This window comes from Mastigoproctus giganteus, chromosome 12 (genome assembly GCF_048544385.1).
Source record: "Mastigoproctus giganteus isolate SK-2022 chromosome 12, ASM4854438v1, whole genome shotgun sequence".
Taxonomy (NCBI): domain Eukaryota; kingdom Metazoa; phylum Arthropoda; class Arachnida; order Uropygi; family Thelyphonidae; genus Mastigoproctus; species Mastigoproctus giganteus.
The window spans coordinates 123,715,966-123,742,504 of record NC_143586.1 but is presented as its reverse complement, the minus strand read 5'-3'; the positions used below and the strand labels follow the sequence as shown (position 1 = coordinate 123,742,504).

The window sequence follows — 26,539 nt, the reverse complement described above, 5'->3', positions numbered from 1 at the left end:
TCTCTGCTATCCCAACAATATCCCCCTTTGATGTCTTGACCAACACTTCAAATTCATCAAATTTATTTACTATACTTCTAGCATTGGTATACATGCTCCTATGCCTATTCCTCGTTACCCTAACACATCCCATATACCCAACTATTCCAGGATGACTGCCATCCGTCCCTGAAACCCCCAACACCCCTCGCTCCAGGTCGCTTCTTATTCTAATAGAAGTTGTGCAAGAATCACCTTCACCTCTGCCTGCGGTTACTGTTAAACTATTAGTCTTTGTATCCCCCCAAACTAGCAGTTTTCCGACCCACCTAACACTGCCTCGATAGCATCAGCAAATATTCTTGCACCCTTTCTATTTAAGTGTATCCCATCCCTGTAGAAGCAATCTCTCCTGTTAACAAGTACAGTCCAGGCTGAAAAAAATTCTACCCCTTGAGCCTTGCACAATCTTTCCAGGGCCGAATTGATCGACAAGGCTCTCATCATATACTCCCTCCTATCGTGTCTGGGCAGAATTGCAGACACTTTTAAATTCAACCCTAATTCTCGGCTTTTTTTCAACAGTGACCTGTACTTGTTGAGTAATTCTGCCGGTCTCCTACTCTTAATATCATTAGTGCCAACGTGTACAACTATATCACCTTTTGTGCCCTTGAAAGATGATATCCGCTCTACAACGTCATCAACCTTTGCCCCTGGCAGACATACCCTGGTCCTGTTCCACCTATCCATTTTACATAGCATGTTCCCCGTTTCCCTGACAATAGAGTCACCAACAACTAATAGTTCCTGTGGGACCAGCGCATTCTGCCTTGGGGGTTGCCGCTGTGTTGCGTGATGACCAAGTGCACGCTCTGGCGTTGATGTGGGCAGCTGAGAGCTTGATGGGCCCCTCAATTTATTTCCTTCGAGGGCATCCACCCTGTCCTTCAAACTCTCATATAGGCCCATAACAACGCTGAGTTGTCGCCTGATTTCCTTACACTCCTTACATCGCGCACACACAAAGACATCCCCCATGGCAATATCATGTTCCGTTCCAGAGAGTTCGGCAAACATTTCACAAGTTGTACATTTTTTTAGGCTGTGACGCGTTGGAGAATCGCCCCCCTCAGTTCTCCCCCGAGTCACAACACTCCTGCCACTTTGTGCCCGTTGCTTTGCTGCTCTAGTTCGGGGCATGGTAGTTTAAATTAATAAAATCAATAAATTAAATGTCAGTAGTATTTGAATAGAAACTATGAAATAGAAACAGTGAAGCGTATTACTATATAATTATGCGTTAGAGCTACCTAGCTACCTCAATTAAAAACTTTGAATTCCCTACAAAAACTTTGAATTCCCTATATACAAAAACAATGGCTACAAAAATCGAACAAAAATAACGGTTTTACCTATCGTAAGTAAAATCCACAAAAACTCTTTATCTAAATTAAAATAAAAAATAACCAGCGTAACTATAACTATATGACTACGTATTAAGTACAATATAAAACAACAATCATGTAAATAAAAGGCAAACACTTATCGTTTTTGCGGAGCCTGTAACTGTCAGCTGTAACTTTTAAATAGAGTCAGCGCCCTCTCAATGTTTAATCGTCCTAGATGGCATTAATTGGTTATGTGACTACTTAGTATTTATTATAACATTTAATATTTGCTTTGTCATACTTGGAGATATATATATACACAATACTATTAGTTACATCTGTTTTCAAGTTTATTTCAAATTTGGCATGCTTCACAACATGCAAAGTTTGAAACTGTCTTGCTTCCTGATATCTGGATAATATAGGGCTTATTCTATAGAGAATAAGGCCATTTGGAGAGAATATAGGGTTTTGTGTTATTGTCTTTACTCTAAAAACAATAATAAATCTTTAAAAAACAATTAGGATAAGAATGTAGATGTTTACCGAACTAGTAGTTGGAGGGGAAAAAAAACAAGTACAGTAAACTCTCGATTTTCCAGGATAGATGGGAAAAAAAAAAAAATCCCGGATAATCGATATCCCAGTTAATCCAAAAACACAGAAGTCCCCAACATATGTAAGAGATATGTTCCAGGACTTCTTACATAAGTCGAGTTTTGCGTAACTCGCGAATGACTAATAACATATTGCTACTATATTATTATTAACAAATTATAACATATATAAAATATTAACAAATTTGGCGTGATACTTGTTAATGTTTGAACATTTTTCTTACATCCTTATTATTTTAATTTTCTGATCCAAATTGATTGCTTTCCTTTTGTTGGTAGATTTACTAGTACCGCTGTCACTTATTCTCTCTTATTTGGCACCATAATAACAGTCAAAATGCAATTTTCTGTAAAGAACTTCACAGGGTTAAGGCAAAAACTTACTATTATCACCCCACATGAGCTCACATTTTACTGAAGCACATTTCTGGAGGTCACTACCATAAAACAGTAAAAACAATTTGCACTTTCTGGGTTATTGGGCTTTTCTGTTAGCGTAATCTGTTATAAACGGGTAGTAAACTCGATCTCATTGCATTTGTGATAATACCAATGCCTGGAATTCTGTGTGATTTCACATTATTATGGTGAAATGTGTGTTCCCTTCACTGAAATCTTCAGTCATATAAAAAAAAAAAAAAAAAACAAATTTTAAGAAGCTTCTCTTTTTTTCTATTTTTTTGCTTGTTACTCTGTATCTCACTTGTGCAATTTGTGCGTGCCATGATCGTCATTACTGATTGCTTATTCTCTTTTTTTTGCTTGTTTTAAATTTTACAATCCCCCTAAAAAAAAAAAAAAAAAATTAGGTGAAAAAAAAATTTACGCAAGGCCGAAGTTGTGTAAGTCAGGGACTTATTGTATCAGAAAATGTTCAGCAACCTACATAAAAAGTATGGCGATAGATAAAAAACGAAAAAAACTTACTGCACACTACTCACGTGTTCAATATGATGCTTCTCTTTATTTTTTATAATGTCTCATATGGTTTGGTCACCAACGTTATAATGGTATATTAAAGATTTAACAAATGCACTGTTTTCAAACTTTTGAATTTCAAGTTTTTGTTTAACTGAAAGCACAACTCTTTTGTGTTTACCCATCGTTTTTGTGATTTCTAGACAAAAAAAATATTTACTATTAAAAAAAATTGACGTCGCTGATATAACGAAACAAAATTTGCCTTTTTGTGGTGCAGTGGAACACAACAAGCGACATGACGCGCTAAAACAAACTAAACATTTCTTCTCTCTTTTTTGAGCGGTGGGTGTTTGTCTTCACACCTGCCGCGTGGGTTGCAAGATAATAGGTACATTATCTCCCAATGACTACTTATAATGCTGCTTCTTGTCGCTTATTTAAAACTTGCAAAACATCTGTTTAAACCTATCCTAGTTATTACTTGAATTTTATGATTTCAGGTTGATTTTTTTTTATTTTTTATTTATTTATTTTTTTATTTGGAGTCTTGAACTGTCCTGTTTAATCCGATCCCAGTAAATTGAGTCTGCTGTAACTCGAATGTCAGTGCTTGTCCAGTATCATGCCATTACTCTTCAAGCAAAAGCCAAATAATTGCAAAGATGGCAGCAGGTAACCTGACAGATTCTCGCACACAGTTTCTCTATGGAAACCATAAAAAAAAAATCACTTCAGAAAATGTTGTAAAAGTTTGACTATATTGAGGAAGGTAGAAAAAATTTCAGATTTTTAATATGAAAAATTATTAACAGTTAACAGGAATGTTATTTTTGAGGGTCACCTGTCAGGTTACCTACCACCACTACTGGGTTAACTAAATAACTGCAGCACATTGTTTATTTCAAAAAGATGTAAAATTCCTTATCTTTTATAAAAAAGAATATATCCTTTCCATTTGCAATTTATTACATTCCTGTATAACTCTCTCCCAGATTAGATAATTAATCATGAAATGGTAATTAATAAACATTCCGAATGAAGTGTGTAAAGCACTTGGGTTTCCACACAACAGAGCACTTATATATTTGTTATAGCACAGTTGTTGTAACAGAAAAAGGTCACTGTTACTAAAATTAAATATATATATATTTTTTTTATTTTTTATTTTTTTTATTTATTTTTTATTATTATAACTGATTTTTGCCTACTCTCTTATGATTTTATTTATGCCTAGCTAAGTGATCATTATACAAGTGAATTTTTTTTCTGCCACCTAAATTAAAAATGGTTGCCTTCATGACATTGGAGATCAATATGACCCAGTGTGCAAATGTATGCAGTATGCTAAGTTCAATAAAACAGCACTGGCTCTTAAATCACACAAAACTATGAGTTGACAATGCTTGTCTATGTATGGTTTTGCAAAAATTGACATCTCCATGGTTTACTCATTTTGTTTTCTCTAATTAAGTATTAGGATGGTATTAGGATGTTGATTTAAATGATAATAATGGCTTCCTCTAAATAAATTTGAGTTAACATGAGCAACTTTATCTGATAGCAAATAAATATTAGAAATCAAGAATCATTCAAGTGGTGAAAGTGAACCAGAAAATTCCAGTTTAGATGAAGATGCTGGTTGTGATCTGTCTAAAAAAATAATTTTGGCATTAGATCTTTCCTCAGCAAGGCAGGTATTCTACTTATCAAGAATGCTGGGTGGTTAAGGCTGACAGCTTGGGGAAATTGAAAGTTCAGCTGGATAGATACCTGTGTGAGGGAAAAGTCAACTAGGTGGTTTATTGTTATTATTTTATTGTTTTTATTGTCCAGTGCAGCAAAAACCCAGAGCTTCCTTCCACCATACAGCTAATATTAATACTAACTTTATATTTAATTTGTAGAAAAGGTTTTGGGTTTTTTTTTTTTTTTTTTTTTGTATTCTGCTTGTGGTATACCAATATTTCATTTTTTTTTTTTTTAATGGATTGCAATAACTACTGTATTTTAATTTTTAAATGTTTCAAAAATGCTGTATGCTTTTACACATTTTATTTAAAAAAAAAAATAATAATATATATATATATATATACACACACACACACACATACACTCCTTTTTATTTTTTTAATTAAGTAATACTTCTTTTTCAACATTATTTAAATATAATTATGTCACATGATAGTATTGGGCGAATTGCTAATGCTGCGCCTGTACTGCCACCTATAGTTTATTATTCGTTTATATAAACGGGTTAAGTTTATTTTTGTCAGTAGTGTGGCTTTGCACTAGAGTGCTTATGTCTGTTCTATTTTTGATTTTCGCTGCATCAGGACCACCGCTGTTCAGTTCCCTGCTTGGCGGTTCGATTTGGGGATCGGTGTGGTGGACTGATCTTGCGATCGTTTATCCTTTGCAGCGATTTGTTTAGCGTTCGAAATGCAGCGATTCCCTGACCATTATTGGCCTTGTGGACCTCTGAGATGGGGCATAATGGTCAGTCTATTTTTTCTATTTTTGTTTTGTTTTGTTTTATTGTTAGTGGTTTAAATCTCTGTTTGGTGATATTTCACATAAATTTGGACCTGGTGCCCATCAGAGGGGGCACCGCTAAATTTCATTTAATTGGCTTTTAAATTTCAATGAATTATTATTCGTATAATTAGATTTTCTAAATTAATTTAGAGTTTCCGCTGCAATATTTTTATTCTTGTTACCTTTCTCTTCCCTCCCTGTTAGATTTGAATTTATATTTAACTTTGTTTTTACGCTCTTGTCTTGCTGTACTGCTGGCATTATTTTATTATTTTAAACCTTATTCTAATTTATATGACTATATTTCAAGCATCATGTAGAGGAATATGCTTTTTTCTGCCTCAATGTGTGCTGTACCCTCCTTTTTTATTTTTTTAATTAAGTAATACTTCTTTTTCAACATTATTTAAATATATATATATATATATATATATATATATAAATTTAAATAATCTGTGCTGTTTCTTCTGGTTATGGGTCAGTGACATGGATGGAATGCTTGTTGTTCCTCCATGTTGATATGTCCAGCCGAATTTTTACAAGCTAGCTTGGCCAGGCTTGGTGTTCTTGGTTTTTTATTTTGGTGTTTCCTTCACCAAGATCAATGGAAACATTTATCGTATTTAGTAGTCACGAACTTTCAAATATATGTGTGTATATATACAGGCAACCACCATATAACAAGGTGTTTCTATGACATGGTTTCGCTCTAACACGGTTAGAGAATTTCAGTAAGCCTTGCTGAAAGGGTATTTTTGAGCTTTTGTGGGAACACCCTGCTATTATGTTGGATGTAATTTTTCAACATTTCCACTCTTTTTGAATCCCTGCTGTTAACTCGCTAGTCAGAAAAAAAAAGTATTGAGAAATCCCTGTGTTTTATTTTGTTGGGAAATCTTCTTGTTATGTTCTGTGCTACTGAACGTGTGGAAAAATCTAGATTTCAAAGCTTTATTACTATTGGATAGCAAATCAGGTCATCCAAACATTGAAGTTATATTCCTACCACCACAGTTGTACTAAGTTAATACAACTTCTTTATTCAGCCATTAGATCAAGGCATTATATCCACCTTTAAAACTCGTTGCATCGGAAAATTGTTACAATGGATTTTGGAAAAAATTGATTCTCAATCTATTGAAGTAATGGAAGCATGGAAACATTTCTCAATTGTGGACTGTATCAGAATCATAGCTTTATTGCTGAAAGAAGTAAAACCGTCAACATTAAGTACATGTAGAAAAATGTATGGCCAGAGTCAGTTCATTCAGGAAATATGGTCGAACTGGCAGAAAATGGAATCAGTGCAATAGTAGAACTTCCTACATCGGTAGGAGGGGAAGGTTTTGATGATATGACTACTGAAGCCCTCGTGGGTAGCACAGTTGACAGAATCGCCACACCGGGTGGCAAAGACCTATGTTCAAATCCCATTGATGAAGGGAGGATTGGTTTATTTCACAATGTGGGTGAGTTAGTCAGGCTCGGGCGAGGGTAGCATGGTTTTTCTCCCAGAAACTCTACTTCAGGACACATGCAATTTATAGACAATATACACAGAGTAACATGACCTTAGTCACCAATGCTCCTAAAATAATAAAAATAGATATGATTACTGAAGACATTCAAGAATTACTGGTAGAAAAAGAGGCTGGCAAAGCTGATTTGGTGGAAATGGCATCGGAGGTAAAACCAAATCAATTCAGAGGATAAATAGATAGCGCAGATAAATTCTAAACTTCCAAATTTTACACTAAAAAACATAGGGAAAGGCATAAAGTTAGCCGAGCAATTAGAATCTTATTTTTTGAATGCAGATTCTTGAATGAAAGGAGCCCAAAGTTCAAAGGCAAAGTGCAGCCATTATCAACCCACTGCAGGATGGAAGCCTCCTCAACAATTCATTCTGAGGGAAATGGACCATAATCTGCCACGCTGGTCCAGTGCAGGTTGGCAGATCAACCGTATTCAGCAATCAGGGGCTTGAACCCCAGTCTACTCAAAGAGCATGTGCTACTGCACTCCCGCTCTTGACCACTCGGCTATGGAGGCGAAACAACGCAAAAGTATCTTCAAAATTGCTTAGTTCCATACGAAATTCACAAAGATTTATCAAGCAAAGGCAAACAAACCCAGATTACTGATTTTTTAAAGAGAGCAGAAGATATACAAAATCTAGAAGGATGTATTTTTGTTAACGAAATAGTGTATTTTCTTTAGCTTTTGGAATGTAAACCCCCTTTTTGTACATTTTATAGGAACCTAACTACCGTGTTATACGAAGGTTACCTGTATGTATATTTGAAAATAAAAAGTGTAATTTATTAATTCTGTTTTTTGATTCTGTGGAGAATTAAAAAAACGTGTAATTGGCATAAAATATAAAAATGAAAGGTATGTCCAACCTTTGGGCCATATAGGCAGCTTTTATGCAGTATGCATCCTCAAGTTTCAAGTTTTATGAAAAATATAAAAATTATGTTCTTGAAGCTTTATTAGATATTTTCTGTATTTACACAAGAAATATTTGAGTAAATGAATGCTATATGGAATCAGAGGTGTGGAGCCAGTTTGCTAAAAATCAGCAAAATTGGAAATATGGTTCCCTGAGTATAAGTGACTACTTTACAATCTTGTGTTCTGCTGTAAAATTTTACAACTAGATTTCTATTTTTATGATATAAATTCAGCTGTAGGAGATTGGGGGTTGCTATCATTCCCAAGGTATCTCTGTTATCTTTATCCTAGCAAAGATAGGACACTAGGAGTGATTCAGAAGTCTCCATACAAAGGGAAAATGGTCACTTTTTTTTTAACCAACTGTCACTTTATTCTCAAAAAGTGCTCTACGTGGTTGCCATTCCTTTGAAAACACATATAGATGTCTCTGCCATTCATGTTGAACTTGCATTAACACATCTGGTGTTATGTGCCTAGTTACATTTTGAATGCATTCCTGTAGGTGTTCATGTTTTGTATCTTTTCCTGGTACACCATGGCACTTCAAGTGCCCCCCACAAGTAAAAACTGAGTAGCTCTCGGAGGCCACTCCACAGGACTACGGCGATCAATCCAGGAACCTGGAAACTGCTGATCCAGCCATCGGCGCACACATGGGGTGGTGCCCAGTTTTTCTGACAATACGCCAGAAATTCTCTGTCCTCATTTAGCAGGGACAGCATGATTGTGTCTTGCAGCATGTTTAGGTACATTTCGGCATTCAGATTTCAGTCAAAGAAAACGGTCCGACAATTTTGTTTCCCCATATCCTGCACCACACCATCAGTTTTCCTGCACCTTGCATCTTTGAGGGACTAATCTGGTGTGGGTTGGTATCACTCCAATAACAGGTTTTGGTGATTAACTTCTCTAATAATGTAAAAATTAGCTTCAGTATACAAGATCCCAGATCAGAAGTTTGCGTCACCATCCAATTTGTTTACTGCCTATTTGCAAAATTTCATCCACCTATCCAGGTCGTCTTTTCTAAAATGCTGCAACACTTCCATTTTGTATGGATGCCATTTGTGCTTTTTCATGATGTGGACAATACTTGATTGGCTGACATTGCTTTCTGCAGACAACTGTTGTGTGCTTTTTTGGAGACTCTTTGCAAGCAGCAAACACTGCCAGCACCACATCGGTTGTGCCTTCATTGGTGGATGTTCGTGGATGACCACTTCTCGGTTGGTCAGTAAGACTTCCAGTCTTTCTGAACCTTTCAATAAGTTTGTGGCAACAGTGTCGTGTGTGTTGTGCTTGCCATGTCCTCTGTTAAATTCCATTGCAACCTTGTGACAGCTTCCTGATCTGGCCATGAGAATGATTTTTATATTCTCCTCTTTAGACAAAAGCATTTTAGAAGGGTACCTAAAAACAGAAAAAAAAAAAAAAAAAGAAACATTATTTCCTATGTATGGAGCCTTTTGAATCACCTGTAGTATGCAGTACAGTACAATTATATTCATCTACTCTATAAATATAAAATATTGTAAATGATGAGTAGAAGTGATTAAAAAAAACTTTCATGATTTTTTGTAGAAGCTTGATAACTTGACCAAAAATTCCTATTCTCATTAATGCATTTTTCGAGATCAACAATGCATGAGCACTGTAAAAATAAAGTGTGCTCATAATGGCATCAGTTATTAAATTGTAAACAATTGGAAAATTTTACAAAGTGGAATGTGGTTTAATGAATTATCTTATTTTTACTAATCAAGTATGCACGTGGCATTATTGATGTGTGACAAAACTGGAATGGCATACCAGTACACTCCAGGCCATTCTGAGTCCTGACTGCAAATGCCAATTTCTCTCACTTATTTAGTTGTCTGGGAGTGCAAACAGAATTTAATATTATTATTCTTTCTTTTTTCTTATGGGTTTTTACAACAGGCACCATTACCGGGTGCATAAAGTGGATACTTGATTAGTAAAAATAAGATAATTCATTTATCAGCATTCCAGTTTGTAAAATTTTCCAATTAAAGCCCTGTTTACAATTTAACAACTGATGCTATTATGAACATACTTTATTTTTACAGTGCTCATGCATTGTTGATCTGGAAAAATATATCAATGTGGAGCTATTATTATTCAAGGAACTTTCAAGGTCAAGGAACTTTCTGAATAAAAATAGCTCCACATTGATAGCTTGACATTCATAAATTGTAGCTTTTTGGAGTTCCTAATTCTGGGAGGCCTATTGCTGCTAGGTTATTATTCTTATGACTTTTTTTTTTTCTTCTCCTTATTGGCATTTCCCACCCTGTGCCAGGTACTGGAACCAAGTGCATGGGGTTGTTTCCAGTTACTATTATTATTATTACTGTTGGTTGAGGAACTTGCTGACTGTACTAAAAGTGTTCAAGATTGCTTTCTGGAGTTTCACGAAAGGGGAAGCTTGTTGCTACTAGCTTATTATGAAAGCTCTTTGGCACCATGCCAGTCGTCTTGAGTACGGCCGGAGAGGTGCCTCCGTAGCCAAGTGGGAAGGAGCAGCAGTGCGTAGCACACTCTTCTTGATTAGACCGGGGTTCGAGCCCGTCACCAAATACAGAGGATGCGGAAAGGTCAGGGAATGACCACCGCATATCCTGGACCAATATGGCCTTAGTTGCTAATGCTCCTAAAAACCAAATAACAAACAAATGGCCTGGGAATCACACATGTAATATGGTACACTTTCTTTGATCAACTGGTATGTTTGCACTATCATCCTAGCAACCTTAAACAATCAGTATAAGCTTATACAGCATCAACAACAAAAAAAAAAAAAAAAAAACACTTCCTATTTTCTTAAAAAGTTTGTCCAGTTCATCCTTGAATTTATTTAAGCCATCAATCCACAATGATAGATGGAAGTTTGTTCCAGCATTGAGCTTGCTCAACCATTCAAAGCCTTATACAGCTCAAGCAGATCACCTCACAGGTGCCTAGTCTCCAGATGCTGCAATATGCAGAACTTAAGCCTTTCTTGGTAATAGCACCCCTTTGTTCTCCTCACCAATCTCGTTGCTCTTCTCTATACTCGTTCGAGCAGCTCTACATCCTTCCTAAAATGAGGACTCCAGACCTGTATGCAGTACTCAAGGTGTGGCGTGACCATTGCCTTATACCAGGGGATAATCACCTCCTTTTCCCTGCTAGCAAAATTCCTGTACTGCATGTCATTGACAAGACCTATGAGCTGCCCTGGCAGCCTGTCTGCACTGCTCTGAAAACTTCATATCTGACTGCACAGTTACCTCCAGGTCTTTTTCATTCTCCACTACCCTGAGTGTAGTACGCACAGTGCATGACTCTGGGGTTACTGCTGCCCATATGCAGTACTTTGCATTTGTCAATGATAAACTTCAGTTGCCATATCTCAGCCCATCTGCCCAACCTTTCCAGATCCTGTTGCAGCTGCATACAGTCATTAATGTCAACAACCCTGCCAACCTGGAAATAAAACCTGTTATACCTTCATCAAATCATTGATAAAATATAGAAAACAAAAATGGGACCAACATGAAACACTGGGGGACTCCACTAATAACATTATACTGTGACGAGCAGTGTCCATTGATTACTGCTCTGTCTTCTCCCACTCAACCATCCCTTTATCCATAGCAGCAACTTGCCCTTAATGCTATACTGCTCCCATTTGTACAGCAGCCTTCTACGTACAACAGTATTAAAAGTTTTCCTGAAATCCAATTATATATCAAAATTATTTTTTTGCATCCATTTTCTTTATGACCACATTGTAGTGTCTAATCAAATTGGTCAAGCAAGATTTCCCTTCAACAGACCCATGCATGTCTGAACTATAACTGCGGCCTTGTCTACATGATCCTGCATTGCTTCTTTAACCAAAGACTAGATTACTTTCCTCCATAGAATAGAAGTTGAAGTAACAGATCTGTAATTATTCATGACACAATTTGATCTCCCCCCCCCCCGCCGTTGTGAATTGGGGATACATTTGCACTTCTTCAGTTCGTGGGGACGTCCCTTGAATCCAAGGATGCTCTTGTAATTATGACTAAGGGTTGCTTATTTCCTTTTCTGCCTCCCTGAATATAATTGGATAGATCCCACCCACCCCAGGTGCCTTTCTTATATTTTACTTCAACAATTTCTCTTCCACTTTCCTCTCAGTTATTACAAAGTCATTTAGCTGCCTATTAGAGTTTGATAAACTTCTGATCTCCACTTTCTACAGAATTCCTCATGTGTGAATGTAGATACAAAATACTCATTCAGTTTGTCACTACCTGAGTAGGGTCATCAACAGTCGAACCATCGATATCAAACAGACTAATGTGATTCCTCCCTTTCCTTCTGGAGTTTACATAAGTAAAGAAGCCTTTGCTGTTTTTCTTTGCATCCTTTGCCAGTGATTTCTCGTAATATGCCTTCGCCTGCCTAACTTCTTGGTAAGAATACCCCTTTGTTCCTTTCACCAGTCATGTTGCCCTTCTCTGCACTTGTTCGAACAGCTCTATATCCTTCCTAAAATGAGGACTCCAGACCTGTATGCAGTACTCAAGTGTGGCCTGACCATTGCCTTATACAAGGGGATAATCACCTCCTTTTCTCTGCTAGAAAAATTGCTGTACTGTGTATCATTGACAAGACATATGAGCTGCTTTGGCAGCCTGTCTGCACTGCTCTGAAAACTTGACTTGCTTACAGACTAGTAGTTTATATCTACCATAGGCTTTTCTGTGTCACCTGATAATTTATATGCATCCCATGCAATTTTCTTCTCTGCCACCAGTCTCATTAGTTCATATGACATCCATTGAGGCCTAAACCTTGAACAGTATTTCTTAGTTGGTATGAAAAACCTAGTAGCTTCCAAGATTAATTTCTTGAATTAATCCCTAAAATCATTTAGAATTTTCTGTTGTTAACTTCATCGGTTGGTCTCACTGTTTAGAATTTAAAAACTGAGATCACCATAGTCACCCTTCGAAAGCAGAAACCCTTCCTTTTACCACTGATGTTAGTTATCCCGCATCAGTGTACTGTTGATCACTGTCACCTAGTACTTCCTTTATACTGCGGATTCTTAATGCATGAATAATCACTACCAATAATCAGATCAAGAGTATTACTCCCTCTTATTGCTTCTTGCACATCCTGCTGTAGAAAACAGTCATCCAGTAAATCCATAAGTCTTGCTTGTGTGTGTGCGTGTGCGCGCGCGTAACCAACCCACAATTTCCAGTCAATATCTGGAAAGTTAAAATTCCCCATTATAAGACATTCTGATTTACTTGCACACACTCTATTTCTCTGTAGAGTTTGTTGTATTCATCAGAGTCATTAGGCCTATAAGAGATTCCTACTATCATTTTTGCTTTACCAGTGATGATATCAAACCAAACTGACTTAGCATAGCAGTGGCCACCCATGTCAACTGGATGCACTGCCTTAGATTTTGTGTTTCCCAACTACTACTTCCTTCCTATCCTGTCTGTTAAATTTCTCCTGAAAAACCCTATGAAGCCACAAATGGAACTGGAGTCCTACTGTTCAATTGCCCTGCTGTTGGTACTAGTCAGATTACTGTGAAAATCATGGTTGCAAGAATATGCCAAATGAGTCCCAGTATGGATTTATTTCCAGGAAAAGTACAGAGCAAGCAATATACCAACTACAACGGATACTGAAAGCAACAGAGCAGAAGTACCTTCTCATCCACTTTGTGGACTTCGAAAGGGCTTTTGGCACTCTTTGGTGGCAAAGCATTCAGGGAGACCGAGATATCGAGACCGTAAAAGTTGGTTACCAGTTACTTTACCAACAGATTGGTCGTGATAACCACCAATAATAGTAGGATCAGCAAACAAGTTACAAGGGGGCATCAGCAGGGGTCCATTCTGGGACCCTTCTGCTGGAACATGGTCTTTGATGAATGGCTCAAATAAGCATTCCTGCAAACGAAGTTCATTGCCTACACTTGTGACCCTGTCATCCTGGTTACAAGGCAATCGTGTGTTCCTAGAGACAACAACATCTTACGAGACCTAGCGCAATGGACCAACAATAATAAACTAACAGTCTCAATAGCAAAAACAAATTACTTGTTACTCAAAGCCAAACTAGCCAGACAACCACAAATAAGATATGCCGGAATCAGGTTAACTCAAATGCAGAAGTCTAAATACCTTGGAGTCGATAGTAGACCCAAATCTTAACATTTCTCCTGCATATCATCTATCTATCTAAAGGACAAAACTAAGAAGATATAGGAAAAATAAGAAGAATGGCCAAAAAGAAATGGGGTCTCAAACCCAGAACACTCTGCCCCTACTACAAAATACTGATAGTACCTATACTCACTTATGCAGCAGGAGCCTGGGGACACAGGGCAAGCCCCTGTTTTCCCCCACCAAACATCTTGAGCAGGCACAAAGGTCAGCACAGTTTGCCATGTCCAGAGCCTTTAGGACAATGGCCACTTCTGCCCTGCAGGTTCTAATGGGAACATTTCCAGTCAACTTGGAAGTAGAATTTCATTACCTGAAATGCCACCACAGAATGGACATTGCCATAACTGTTAGAAATGACAAGAATCAGAAGTCTATTGACAAGTGGCAGAGGGATTGGGATGCTGATAACTTAGGCAGAGTGATTCACAAATATATCTCTTCGGTTATTGAAATTACCAAAGCAAATATATCATGGTTTTTCCCCAACCTCCAGGCAACAACTCTGCTGACAGGACATGGATCAGTCAAAGAGAGACAATACAGATTTAACCTCATGGAAGCTCCCCACTGCACCATGCAGTTTTTTTTTTTTTTTTTTAGGAGCATTAGCAACTAAGGCCATATTGCTCCGGGATATGCGGTGGTCATTCCCTGACCTTTCCACATCCTCCGTATTTGGTGGTGATGGGCTCAAACCCCAGTCTAATGAAGAAACGTGTGCTACGCACTGCTGCTCCATGCAGGGAAGTGGACACATGGAAGCATATGCTATATGACTGTTGGCAATACACTGACATAAGGCATGACCTAGAAATAGAGATTGGAACATTGCAACTAGACCAAGAGCCTTTACTTATATGCAATCGGCAGACATACAAAGCTTTTGTAACCTATGCAACAAGAATCTTCAAAAGAAGAGCCTCCCTACTTTGGCATTGATAACCTAACTTGATGATAAAACAACCTATGAAACAGAAGGCATTCAATAACAAGAATGACTTGACCCAGCCAAGGAACAACCACTAAAGAAGAGATACCACCCATCGCAACTATCCACCTGCATGGAACCAACCCACAGAAAAACCTACAACGAAGAGAAACCACCAGATGTTTCAAACCATATTTACATGACAGCCATCTAAACTTTACTACCGAACTGCACTGCTGACCCTGGACTAGATCCAGAGTGGGGATACACTCATTGTTAACTCCCCTTCTGGGTAGGATGCTGCCCCCCACATCTGTGGGGGGTGGGATGCAGCTGATCCCAGCCAATGATGGGGTGGGATCACACTGTCCCCTATTCTTCTCCTACCTTTCTAACTCTTCTCATTTCACCCTCTATGTGGATGCCTCTTCTTCTCATCTACATCTTTCTATCCTCAATCTTTGGATGGGAATCTTCCCTCTCCTTTTCCACAACAGGAACACTTGGGACTTTGTCCCAAATGTCCTAGACAGATGTATGTACAGAACCTGGCATGCCTCCATGTGGCAAAGGACGGGAGGTAGGGAGCTGCCGAGCTGGTGCCAGAAGCCAGGCACACAACATACAAACACAACTTTCATTCACCTGATACTACACACTCACATGACTGGCTGGGCACAAGCCTTGACAGATGACTGTGGCAATTGGGGGGAACCCTGGGTCTGCCACAAGTACACAAATGATCATAACAGGTATCCATTTGGCCCCAAGTCTCCGATATCCCAACAATATCTGCCTTTGATGTCTTGACCAGTTCATCAAATTTATTTACTCTACTCCTAGCATTGGTGTGCATGCACAAGTATACACGCACCTGCTCTTACTCTTAGTTAGCCGAACACAGCCCGTGTATTTACTTGTTCGATGATGACTCCCATCAATTCTAGAAATCTCTGGCACCTTGCTGCTGCTCATTCCAATAGAAGCAGTGCATCCTGATCGTGTCAATATCATACTCTAAGTGATCATTATGATTTTACTTTTATAGCATTTTTACATTGTGAAGAAGGTTCAAAAGTATAAAATAGAAAATAAAGTTGCATATTGAGAATAAAATTCTACTAAACTCACCAGCAACTAACATAACATAAGCAAAATGACAGCCACTCAAACTGACATCTCAGTTCCTCATACCTTATCGCTAATCGAATGGGCCTAGGCCTCACTTCCAACCACTCAACCTTCAAAAACAACAAATAAATGAATATAGCAAAAACATCCTAAGTGTAAATTCACTGTCCACATAATCTACTCCTTCAGAAGCAGTAAAGCTGAAAGGACTTGGCAAAATATCTACTAGACGTCACTATCAATCCACTTAAGATTGTTATTTGGTAAGCATTAGCATTAGTAGAGGCATATGATGCAAGAAAGCAAGCTTATGCAGCATCAGCCAAAAAAAAAAAAAAAAAAAAAAAAATCACCCCTCCATTTGTTCGAAATACCTGTCCGGCTGAGACTTAAATTTATTTAGGCTATCAACTTCCACAACAAGGGATGGAAGTCTGTTCCACAACCAACTACCCGCTGGCTAAAGGCAAATTTCCGCACTTCTATCCTACATCTGTCTTTCCTCAATTTGAATTTATGCCCTCTCAGGTGATTATTTTGAGCAAGAGGCAGAATCCCATTAGCATTGAGCATGCTCAAACCATTCAGGGCTTTATACACCTCTATCAGATCACCTCGCTGGTGCCTAGTCTCCAGACACTGTAATTTGCAAAACTTAAGCCTTTCTTCGTAAGAGCAACCCTTTGTTCCATTCACTAATCTTGTTGCCCTTCTCTGTACTCGTTCCAGCAGCTCTATATCCTTCTTGAAATGAGGCCTCCAGACCTGTATACATTACTCAAGGTGTGGCCTGACCATTGCCTTATACAAGGGAATAATCACCTCCTTATCCCTGCTAGAAAAATTCCTGTATATCATTGATAAGATACCATGAGCTACTCTTGCAGCCTGTCTGCACTGCTCAGAGAACTTCATATCTGCCTGCACAATTACCCCCAGGTCCTTTTCGTTCTCTACCACTGTCAGTGTAGTACCACAGAGTTGATGTGTTACTCTTGGGTTACTGCTTCCCATATGTAGTACTTTACATTTGTTAAGGTTAAACTTCATTTGCCACCTCTCAGCCCATCTGCTCAACCTTTCCAGATCCTGTTGCAGCAGCAGCATAGTGTCAGTAGTGTCCTTAACAACCCTGCCAACCTTTGTATCATCTGCAAACTTGGACATTAAGCTTGATATACCATCATCAATATTATTTATAAATACAGAAAACAATAATGGACCCAATATTGAACCCTGAGGGACTCCACTAATAACATTAGTCCACGATGAGCAGTGTCCATTAATTACCACTCTCTGCCTTCTCTCCCTCAACCACCCCTTTATCCATAGCAGCAATTTGCCTCCAATGCCACACTGCTTCAATTTGTACAGCAGTCTTCCAAGGGGCCTCTGTAGCCGAGTGGTCAGGAGTGCGAGTGCAGTAGCACACGCTCTTTGAGTAGACCGGGGTTCAAGCCCCTGATTGCTGAATACGGTTAATCTGCCAACCCGCACTGGACCAGCGTGGCAGATTATGGTCCATTTCCCTCAGCATGAATTGTTGAGGAGGCTTCCATCCTACAGTGGGTTGATAATGGCTGCACTTTACCTTACCTTACCTTCCATGTGCAACAGTATCAAAAGCCTTTCTAAGATCCAAGTATATAATATCAAAGTTATTCCCTGCATCCAGTTCTTTTGTGATTGCATCATGGTATCCAATCAGATTGGTCAGGCAAGACTTCCCCTTAACAAAACCATGCTGTGTCCGAGCTATAAACTGAAGTCTTGTCTAGATGATCCTGCAGTGCTTCTTTAACCAGTGCCTCCATTAATTTTCCTGGAACAGAAGTTAAACTCACAGGTCTATAATTACTTGTCAGCCTTTTATCCTCCTTTGTGAATTGGGGTCACATTTGCACATCTCCAATCTATGGGTACCTCCCCTGAGTCTAAGGAAGCTCTCATAATTATGGCTCAGGGTTTGCTTACTTCCTTTGCTGCCTCTTTTAATATAACTGGATAGATCCCATCCACCCCAGGTGCCTTTCTTGTGTTTATCTTCAACAATTTCTCCTCCACTTTACTCTCAGTTATTACAAGATTATTTAGCTTACTGCCAGAGTTGAATACACCTCTGGCATTCCCCTTACTGAATAACTGCTCATGTGTGAATTTCAATGCAAAATATTCATTTAGTTTGTTAGCTACCTGAGCAGGATCATCAGCAGTTGAACCATTGATATCAAGTGGACCAATCTGATTCATCCCCTTCCTTCTAGAGTTTACATATCTAAAGAACTCTTTTGCTGTTTTTCTTTGCATCCTTTGCCAAAGATTTCTTGTAAACTGCCTTCGCCTGCCTAACCTCCTTTGTAACTTGGTTACAGATCAACTTATATGTATCATAGGCTTTTGTGTCACGTGTTAATTTATGTGTATCCCATGGATTTTTCTTCTCTGCCATATGTCTCATTAGTTCATCTGACATCCATTTAGGCCTAACAATATTTTTTAGGCCCTTGAACAATATTTCTTAGTTGGTATGTAAAGCCTAGTAGCTTCCAAGATAAGTTCTTTGAATGCTTCCCATTTGGAATTTGCTGTTGGTAACATAATCAGTTGGTCCCACTGTATAGAATTTAAATACTGTCTCAGACCATCATAGTCGCCTTTACGAAAGCAATAACCCTTTCCTTTACCCCTGATGGTAGTTATCTCTTTGAGTAAATCCCACTTCAGAACACTGCCACCTAGTGGTTCATTTATCTGCAGATTCTTAATGCATGAAGAATCACTACTGATAATCAAATCAAGAGTATTACTCCCTCTAGTTGCCTCCCGAACATGCTGATGTAGAAAACAATCATCCAATAAATCCACAAAAGCCTTTCTGGTGTGTGAGTGACCAACCCACAAATTCCAGTCAATATCTGGGAAATTAAAATCCCCATTATAAGACTCCCTGATTTACTGGCCCACTATTTCCCTGTACAGTTTCTTATTATACTCATCAGAGTCATTAGGCCTATAGCACACTCCCACTCTCAATTTTGATCTTCCAATGCTCATAGCATCACACAAAACTGACTTGACACTGCACTGTCCAGCGATGTCGACTGGCTTTACTTCCTTGGATTTTGTGTTTCTTAACTAATAACATAACCCCTCCTCCCTTCCTATCCTTTCTGTAGACGTTGTACTCCCCAAATTCCAGTTCTGCATTCCTTATATCTGTGTGACACCACGTCTCTGATATCCCAACGATATCCGCCTTTGATGCTTTGAGCAATACCTCAAATTCATCAAATTTATTTACCAAACTCCTAGCATTGGTGTACACGCAAGTATACATGCACCTGTTCTTTTTCTTAGCTACCTTAACACAACCGATGTGTTTACTTGTATCACAATGACTCTCAGCAGTCTCTGAAATATCTTGCATCTTGTTTTCCAGGCTTCTTTCTGCTCATTCCAATAGAAGCAGTGCAAGAATCACTTTCACCTCTGCCAGTGGCTACTGTTAATTTATTAGTCCTTGTATCCCCCCCTCCAAGCTAGCAGTTTTTTGACGCACCTAACACTGCCTCGATAGCATCAGCAAATATTCTTGCACCCTTTCTATTTAAGTGTTATCCCATCCCTGTAGAAGCAGTCCCTTCTGTTAACAAGTACAGACCAAGCTGAAAAAAATTCTACTCCTTGAGCCTTGCACAATCTTTCCAGGGCCAAATTGATCGACAAGGCTCTAATCATATACTCCCTCCTATAGTGTCTGGTTTTTTTAGGTGCATTAGCAACTAAGGCCATATTGCTCCGGGGGATATGCAGTAATCATTCCCTGACCTTTACACATGCTCTGTATTTGGTGGTCACGGGCTCGAACCGTGGTCTAATCAAGAAGCATGTGCAACGCACTGCTGCTCCTGCACACCTGGCTACGGAGGCACCTCCACTTAAGATAAATTGGTGTCTTAGAATTAATGCGGATGACATAGATAACAGACAACCAAAATTTCCTAGAAAGGAGAAATCAAAAACTGATTGCCATAAGCAATTTGTATCTTGAAAACTGTCAGATTCATCCTCTTCTGGGAAAACTGATGTACATCAGGAGAATTGTAGAGACATGTGAAGCAGTGTTAGTGATATTCATGACTTAATCAAATAGGATAATCTCTTCAAGAACCATACAGTGGTGGTTGAAACAGTGGAACTGCAATAGAGTTGTATCCAGGACGGAACACTAGATTCAAGTATTCTATCCAAACCTATCTCACTATACACTTTTTTAGAAACATTTGCCACATGGGTGGCATTCAAAATTGCCTTCACTCTTGTTTCCATGTCTCTTACAAAATAAATTGTGCACTGTAAATGATCTTGGAGATCTTGTTACATGGTTATCGATCCCTTTCTCCTGTTGGAGGATTTCAGTGGACATCATGCACTGTGGGGACCCTTCCAGACAGGTAAATGTGGACAACTAGTTGAATCTCTCATTACTAAACACTGGCTCTCACACTTAACCCCCCCCCCCACACACACCCACACTCCCACACAAGATCAATCTCGTTAATAGATCTTTTGCTCTCCAATATGTTTTCCAAGCATTGAGTGGCTGGTATTAGACAACCTGCTTAATAACGATTACTTTTCAAAGAAGTGTTGCAGACAGAGACAAAACAAAAATAGAAATTCTCCAAGCCAATCTGGGCAAAATATTCCTCCTGCATATCACTTGATGACCAAATCATCCAACTTGTTGACATTATCTGTTGATCATGTCAAACAGGTACATTATATATTAGCTGCATCCACTGCCATACATCAATCTAACACCAGGATTTGCAGGCTTTCCAATTGCTAGTGGAATGATGTCTGCAATGGTAAAAGAAAAGAATAAAGTGTGAAATTTATTCCAGAAGTATCCAACCATAATTACAACTCCTCCTTAATTACAAGTGAGTTAAGGCAAGAAATATGATGCATAAATTTGCCTCCAGTACCATTAAAGATAAATCCCAGCCTTGAAGCACTCAGAGTGGTAGAGAATGAAAAAGATCTGTGGTTAAATTGTGCAGGCAGACATGAAGTTTTCTGAACAGTGTGGATGGGCTATTAGGACAGCTCATCAGGTTTTGAGTGATATATATATATATATATATATATATATATATATATATATATATATATATAGGAATTTTGGCAGCAGGGATACTATTATTATTAGCTATATGGTGTAAGGAAGCCTGAGGCTTATACTGCACCAGCCAAAAAAAAAAAAAAAAAATTCTCAATTACCCCGAGAGAGAGAAGTAGAAAGGAATCGCCAAGAAAGAGAAGAATGATGATATCCAGCTCAGGACCCTGGGTGTGCCAAGCCCATACTCACCAGATGTGAGCCCCTGGGGTTAATATTGGGATGATTATCTTATATTAGGCAATGGTTATGCCACATCTCAAGTACTGTATACAAATCTGGAAGCCTCATTTTAGGAAGAATTTGGATCTGTGACTGTGTGCATGCAGGGAAACAAAAGGATTCTTTTACCAAGAAAAGCTTCAGTTCTGCAAATTACAGCATCTGGAGACCAGACACCTGTGAGGAGATCTGATTGTGGTGTTTAAGGTGACTTTGGCCTAAGTGAGCAGCTCACAGTTGATGGCATTCCTCCTCTTGCTTGGCAGGCACAATTTTGTCATGGTAGCTCGTGCACTGTTAATCCCTCACTTCAACTCTTGATTAAACTACACGCATGAGGAAGCTTAAATTTAAATTGACTAAGTTAATTCCAATTATTGGAATTAGCTTCCATCTGCAGTGGTGGAAGTGGGTAGTTTGAATAACTTCGAGAAAGAACTAGAGAAACTATTAGAAGGGATGGATAAATTGGGATTTTATTTTTGATGCTGTTATCAGCTTGCTTTTTTCCATTTGCCACTACTAATATAAGTGAATTTTTGTCAGGTTTTGATATGTTTGATGCATGTTAGAAGCAAGATCTATAAAAACTTCTTTTTAGCTTAATTTTGATTGAGCATTACAGGTTGTTTAATGTCTATAGATAAATATAATAGTCATGACGTAGTAGTTTCTCAAATTTCCATTATAAGGATTTGGTAAGACATTTTGTGAAAAGCCACATATTTGCTGGTGGCCTACTGGGGAAAGTTTGGAATGTGTTTATACTATGTTATTTTTAAAGCTAAGGTAATGAAAAGGAAATCATTAAACAGCATACCTGAGAAACTTTTTTTGTGTGATACTGTGACTTAACTCTGCAGAAGAGCAAGAATATTTATTGCAATTTCTAATGTATTTTTAGTACTTAATTATTAACGTTGGTAGACTTCTTTGCTTTATTTGTATACTAAATGGTATTAACTTTAAATGGTTTATCCAAGAGATTACCAGTTCATTTATAATATAGTTTGAAAGAATTTAAGAAAACGGAAAATCTCAGAAGCATGTGTTGAGTTTAAATCTGAAGTTGTAAATTTGTGTTGTTATTTGCTTTCTTATTTACAATCTTATTAACATTCAGTCAATCAAGCAAATAATTGAAACATTGCATTTCATACCTATGTAAACTCAGGAACCCTGCATGATCACTTAGGATTAATTAAACTAGAATAATTATTTTGTTAGATACAGTAGACCCTCAATTTTCTGGGATAGATGATAAAAAAAATTTCCCGGTTAATCCAAAAATATGGTAAGTCCCCAACGTACATAAGAGATATGTTCCAGGACTTCTTACGTAAGTTGAGTTTTACGTATCTTAGGAATGAATAATAAAATATTGCTACTATATCCCTGATATGCAAAAATTACAAAAACCTCAGAAGAATGAAGAAAAATAGTTATATATTTTTAATTAGTTCAATTAAAAACTTTATGGGAGGGGGGGAACAGCGGTGTAGTAAGTCAGGGACTTACTGTTTCGAAAAATGTTCAGCAACCTAAGTAAAAAGTATGGCGATAGATAAAAAAACAAAAAACTTGCCACCCACCCACCACTCGCGTATCCAATACAATGCTTCCCTTCATTTTTTACAATGTTACATATGGTTCGATCATCAATATTATAGTGGTTGTTTATAGATTTAACGGATGCACTGTTTTCAAACGTTTGAATAATTTCAAGTTTTTGTTTAATTGAAAGCACAATTCTTGTGTTTGCCAATCATTTTTGTGATTTCTAAATGAAAAAAGTTACTATATATAAAAAAAAAAAAAAATTGACATTCCTGACAAAAATTAATGAAACAAAATGTCCTTTTGTGGTGCGATGGAACGCAACAATCAATGCAACACACTAAAACAAACTAAACATTTTTTTTTTGATTGGTGGGTGTGAAGACAGTGGGGGTTGCAAGATAATAAGTACACTAATCTCCCAATGACAACCTAACACCACTTCTTGTCACTTATTTACGACTTGCAAAACATCTGTTTATACCTATTCTAGTTATTACTTGAATGTTATGATTTCTGTGTCACCTATTACTTTATATGAATCCCATGCATTTTCTTCTGTGCCACGTGTCTTTTTTTAATTTGGAGTCTTGAAGTGTCCCGGTTAATCCGATCCCAGTAAATTCAGAGTCTGATGTAAATATGACAGTCAGCTAAAGATTTGAGGGCACATTCATTTGGAAGAACGTTTAATTATTCGTTTAGTTATTTAATTAATAACTAATTCGTTTAATTATTCCTTGCAAATTGCTGGTGTACCCTTTGCATTTATTTCAGTTAGCTCTAGCAATTTGATTTAATGGTGATTTTAACTTTAATTATTTCAGGAGTAGAGCTTCAGCAAGTTGTGTTGTAAACTGTAATTTGGTATCAGATATAACCATCTAATTCATCTTTCCCTAGTTTACAGGAGATGCTCCAACTGCCTGCTTATTTTGGCAATTTTCTAATGGCAGTAAAGCATATATGCTTAAAATGTATTCATTATCAGTAAGTTTTCAGCTGCATAAGCATCACACAAGTCTATAGAACTTTTCCAAAACTAATTTTAGTACAATCATATAATTCTTCTCATATGACCATACTAAAACTAGTACATGAAAGGGAGACTTTGTCTTTGTGCCACTAAACACCCATACAAACATTAGCCTGTATTACTGGATGAACTAAATTTAAAAATTTGAAAGTATACAATAGTTTAACTATTTTTTATATGTTATTAAAAATTTTATATGCCACTTTTCTTGCAGGCATCTTCAAGGTTGCTACGTGGATATTGATGAGGTCTTCACTCGATACCGTTCAATGGTATCAGAATGAATTTTAGTATTTCTTTATATAAATGTATATTTGGTCAAATCTTGTAATTGTATAACTGTTAAGTTGTCACACAGATATAAACAATTATTTGATTTTGGAAGCATAATATATATATTATGCATAATATAGTATATATATGTACATATTTTTTTCCCCCTCCAAACTACCATCAAGTGTGTGGAATAGGAAACTGTTTCCTCTCCCACTTTTAACCCTGTACATCTTGTTTTTAATTACAGTCTCTTCATACCTAATTATATTGTTTCATGTCCACTAGCTCTTATGGAAGTCTCTTCCTTCTTTACTACACTTTTGTGATTTGTTTGGTTGTTTCATTCTTTTCCTGTCTCTGAGTATGAAGCAGTGAATCTAGTTTTGAGGCTTTTTTTTTCTCCCCTCACTTTTTTTTAATTGTAATTCCTCTTGACCATGAAACATGCCCTGAATGTTGGCATTTTATATGGTCTTTGGCTTTCTGGTTTGAACTCACATTGTGAGTGTAAGATAGAGAAGTTGGCCCTGTTTTTTTTTATTTTTTTTTAGTCTGATCTTGTGTTCTGGAAATTAAGGTTTTCCCCAGTTTCTCATGTTAGCTTTCTTTCATTTGGCTTTCTGACTGTTTATCCCTGGTTTTTTCAATTTGCAAACCAAGATTTTATAACAGGAAACCAAGTCATAGCAGCATCCCATAATCTCACAATTGGAGTTTTATCCTCCAGAAAAGGATTGATGCCAACACTTGCACATTTAAAAGGTGTCAAAACTGTAACGGCACCAACCTGTGATGTGCTGGCTGTGATAATGAACACTAATCTTACAGTTGTGCTAAAAGACACCAGTACACCCAGCAACAATAGTACTGCTTGTAAATGCAAACAAATATCAATTTCCAAAAAAATTGTCTGGATAATAGTAATAGCTGGTTTGAAGTTAATTGTTTAATTAATTAACCATCATGAAATAAAATGTTTCTCATGTTTTTTTTATCAGTGTGTTACTATAATCTTTATTCCTCTTTTGTTATTTTAAATTTTTTCCTCTTATTTTGTTTAAATTTTATTTCCCACTTATATCTTTCTTTCACTCCCCCCCCCTCCCCATTTCTGCCTCTGGCTTTTATTCTGTAATCTCAAATGTTGGTTTTTCACTAACCTGCACAGGTAAGTGAAATAACATATTTTTTTATGATTTTTGTCATGTTGCCCTTTCTTAATGTTAGAAATGTCATTCATAATATATGTAACTGTGAAAATAGCATGCATGTCTTATCAGTGTGAAGTTCCGTCATATATTATAAAATATATTATTACAGCATGTACTATTATACAGTGTTATTATACAGTGCTATATACATATCTTCTTGTTAAAATATTTTTGCAGCTGTTGCAATTGCACAATGGAATTAACTATTAATTTAAGTAAATTAATGTACAGTAATTTGTTATACAGCACTGTATAAGTGTGTGCACATGCACGCCTACCTGTGCATGTATGTATATATATAATATTTCTTGAACTTTGTGGACTTGCAGTTCATAATAGGGATAGCATTAAAATATAAAGCTAGTATAATTACATTAAAATTGGATTTCATTATCTAAATTAAGGTTTCTGCTTGAAATATGAATACATTTGACTCGCTTGCTAGCTGTCACAAAGTTAGATTTTTCTGGAAATATTTGTGCACATAAATTTCTGTAAAAAGGAATGCTTATTTATCACTTATTTAATAAAGAACTAGTATCAATGATTTTGTTTTTCATATTCATCATAGATTTTCATGCCACGAAAATATTTTTTACCCCAAATCAGTTATGCTTTCATAATTAGTGTTTAATAGTTAATTATTCTATCCTGAGCTTTCCATTTCCTAACTTAACCATGGAATACCTACTTCACAGAATATTGTGGATGTGAATTAGGCAAGATGATCATACATTAATGTTAAGAAGATTTTAAAAGCATCACCCCTGCTGCCATTATGGAATCTTAATAGGAATGAAATATTTCTGCTAATAAAAGTATTCTATTTGTTCAACAAG

General features: G+C 37.2%; 1 protein-coding gene across 1 annotated transcript in view; it reads left to right on the top strand.

Annotated features, from left to right (window-relative positions):
• LOC150077390 (uncharacterized) overlaps nt 1-25,786 on the top strand; it is a 219,791-nt gene extending 194,005 nt beyond the window's left edge. The window contains exon 10 of the mRNA XM_090385627.1: nt 24,428-25,786. Within this exon, the coding sequence (XP_090241753.1) occupies nt 24,428-24,497 (70 nt within the window). The 3' untranslated portion in view covers nt 24,498-25,786. The remainder of the gene's footprint in view (nt 1-24,427) is intronic.
• The last annotated feature ends 753 nt before the right edge of the window (nt 25,787-26,539 follow it).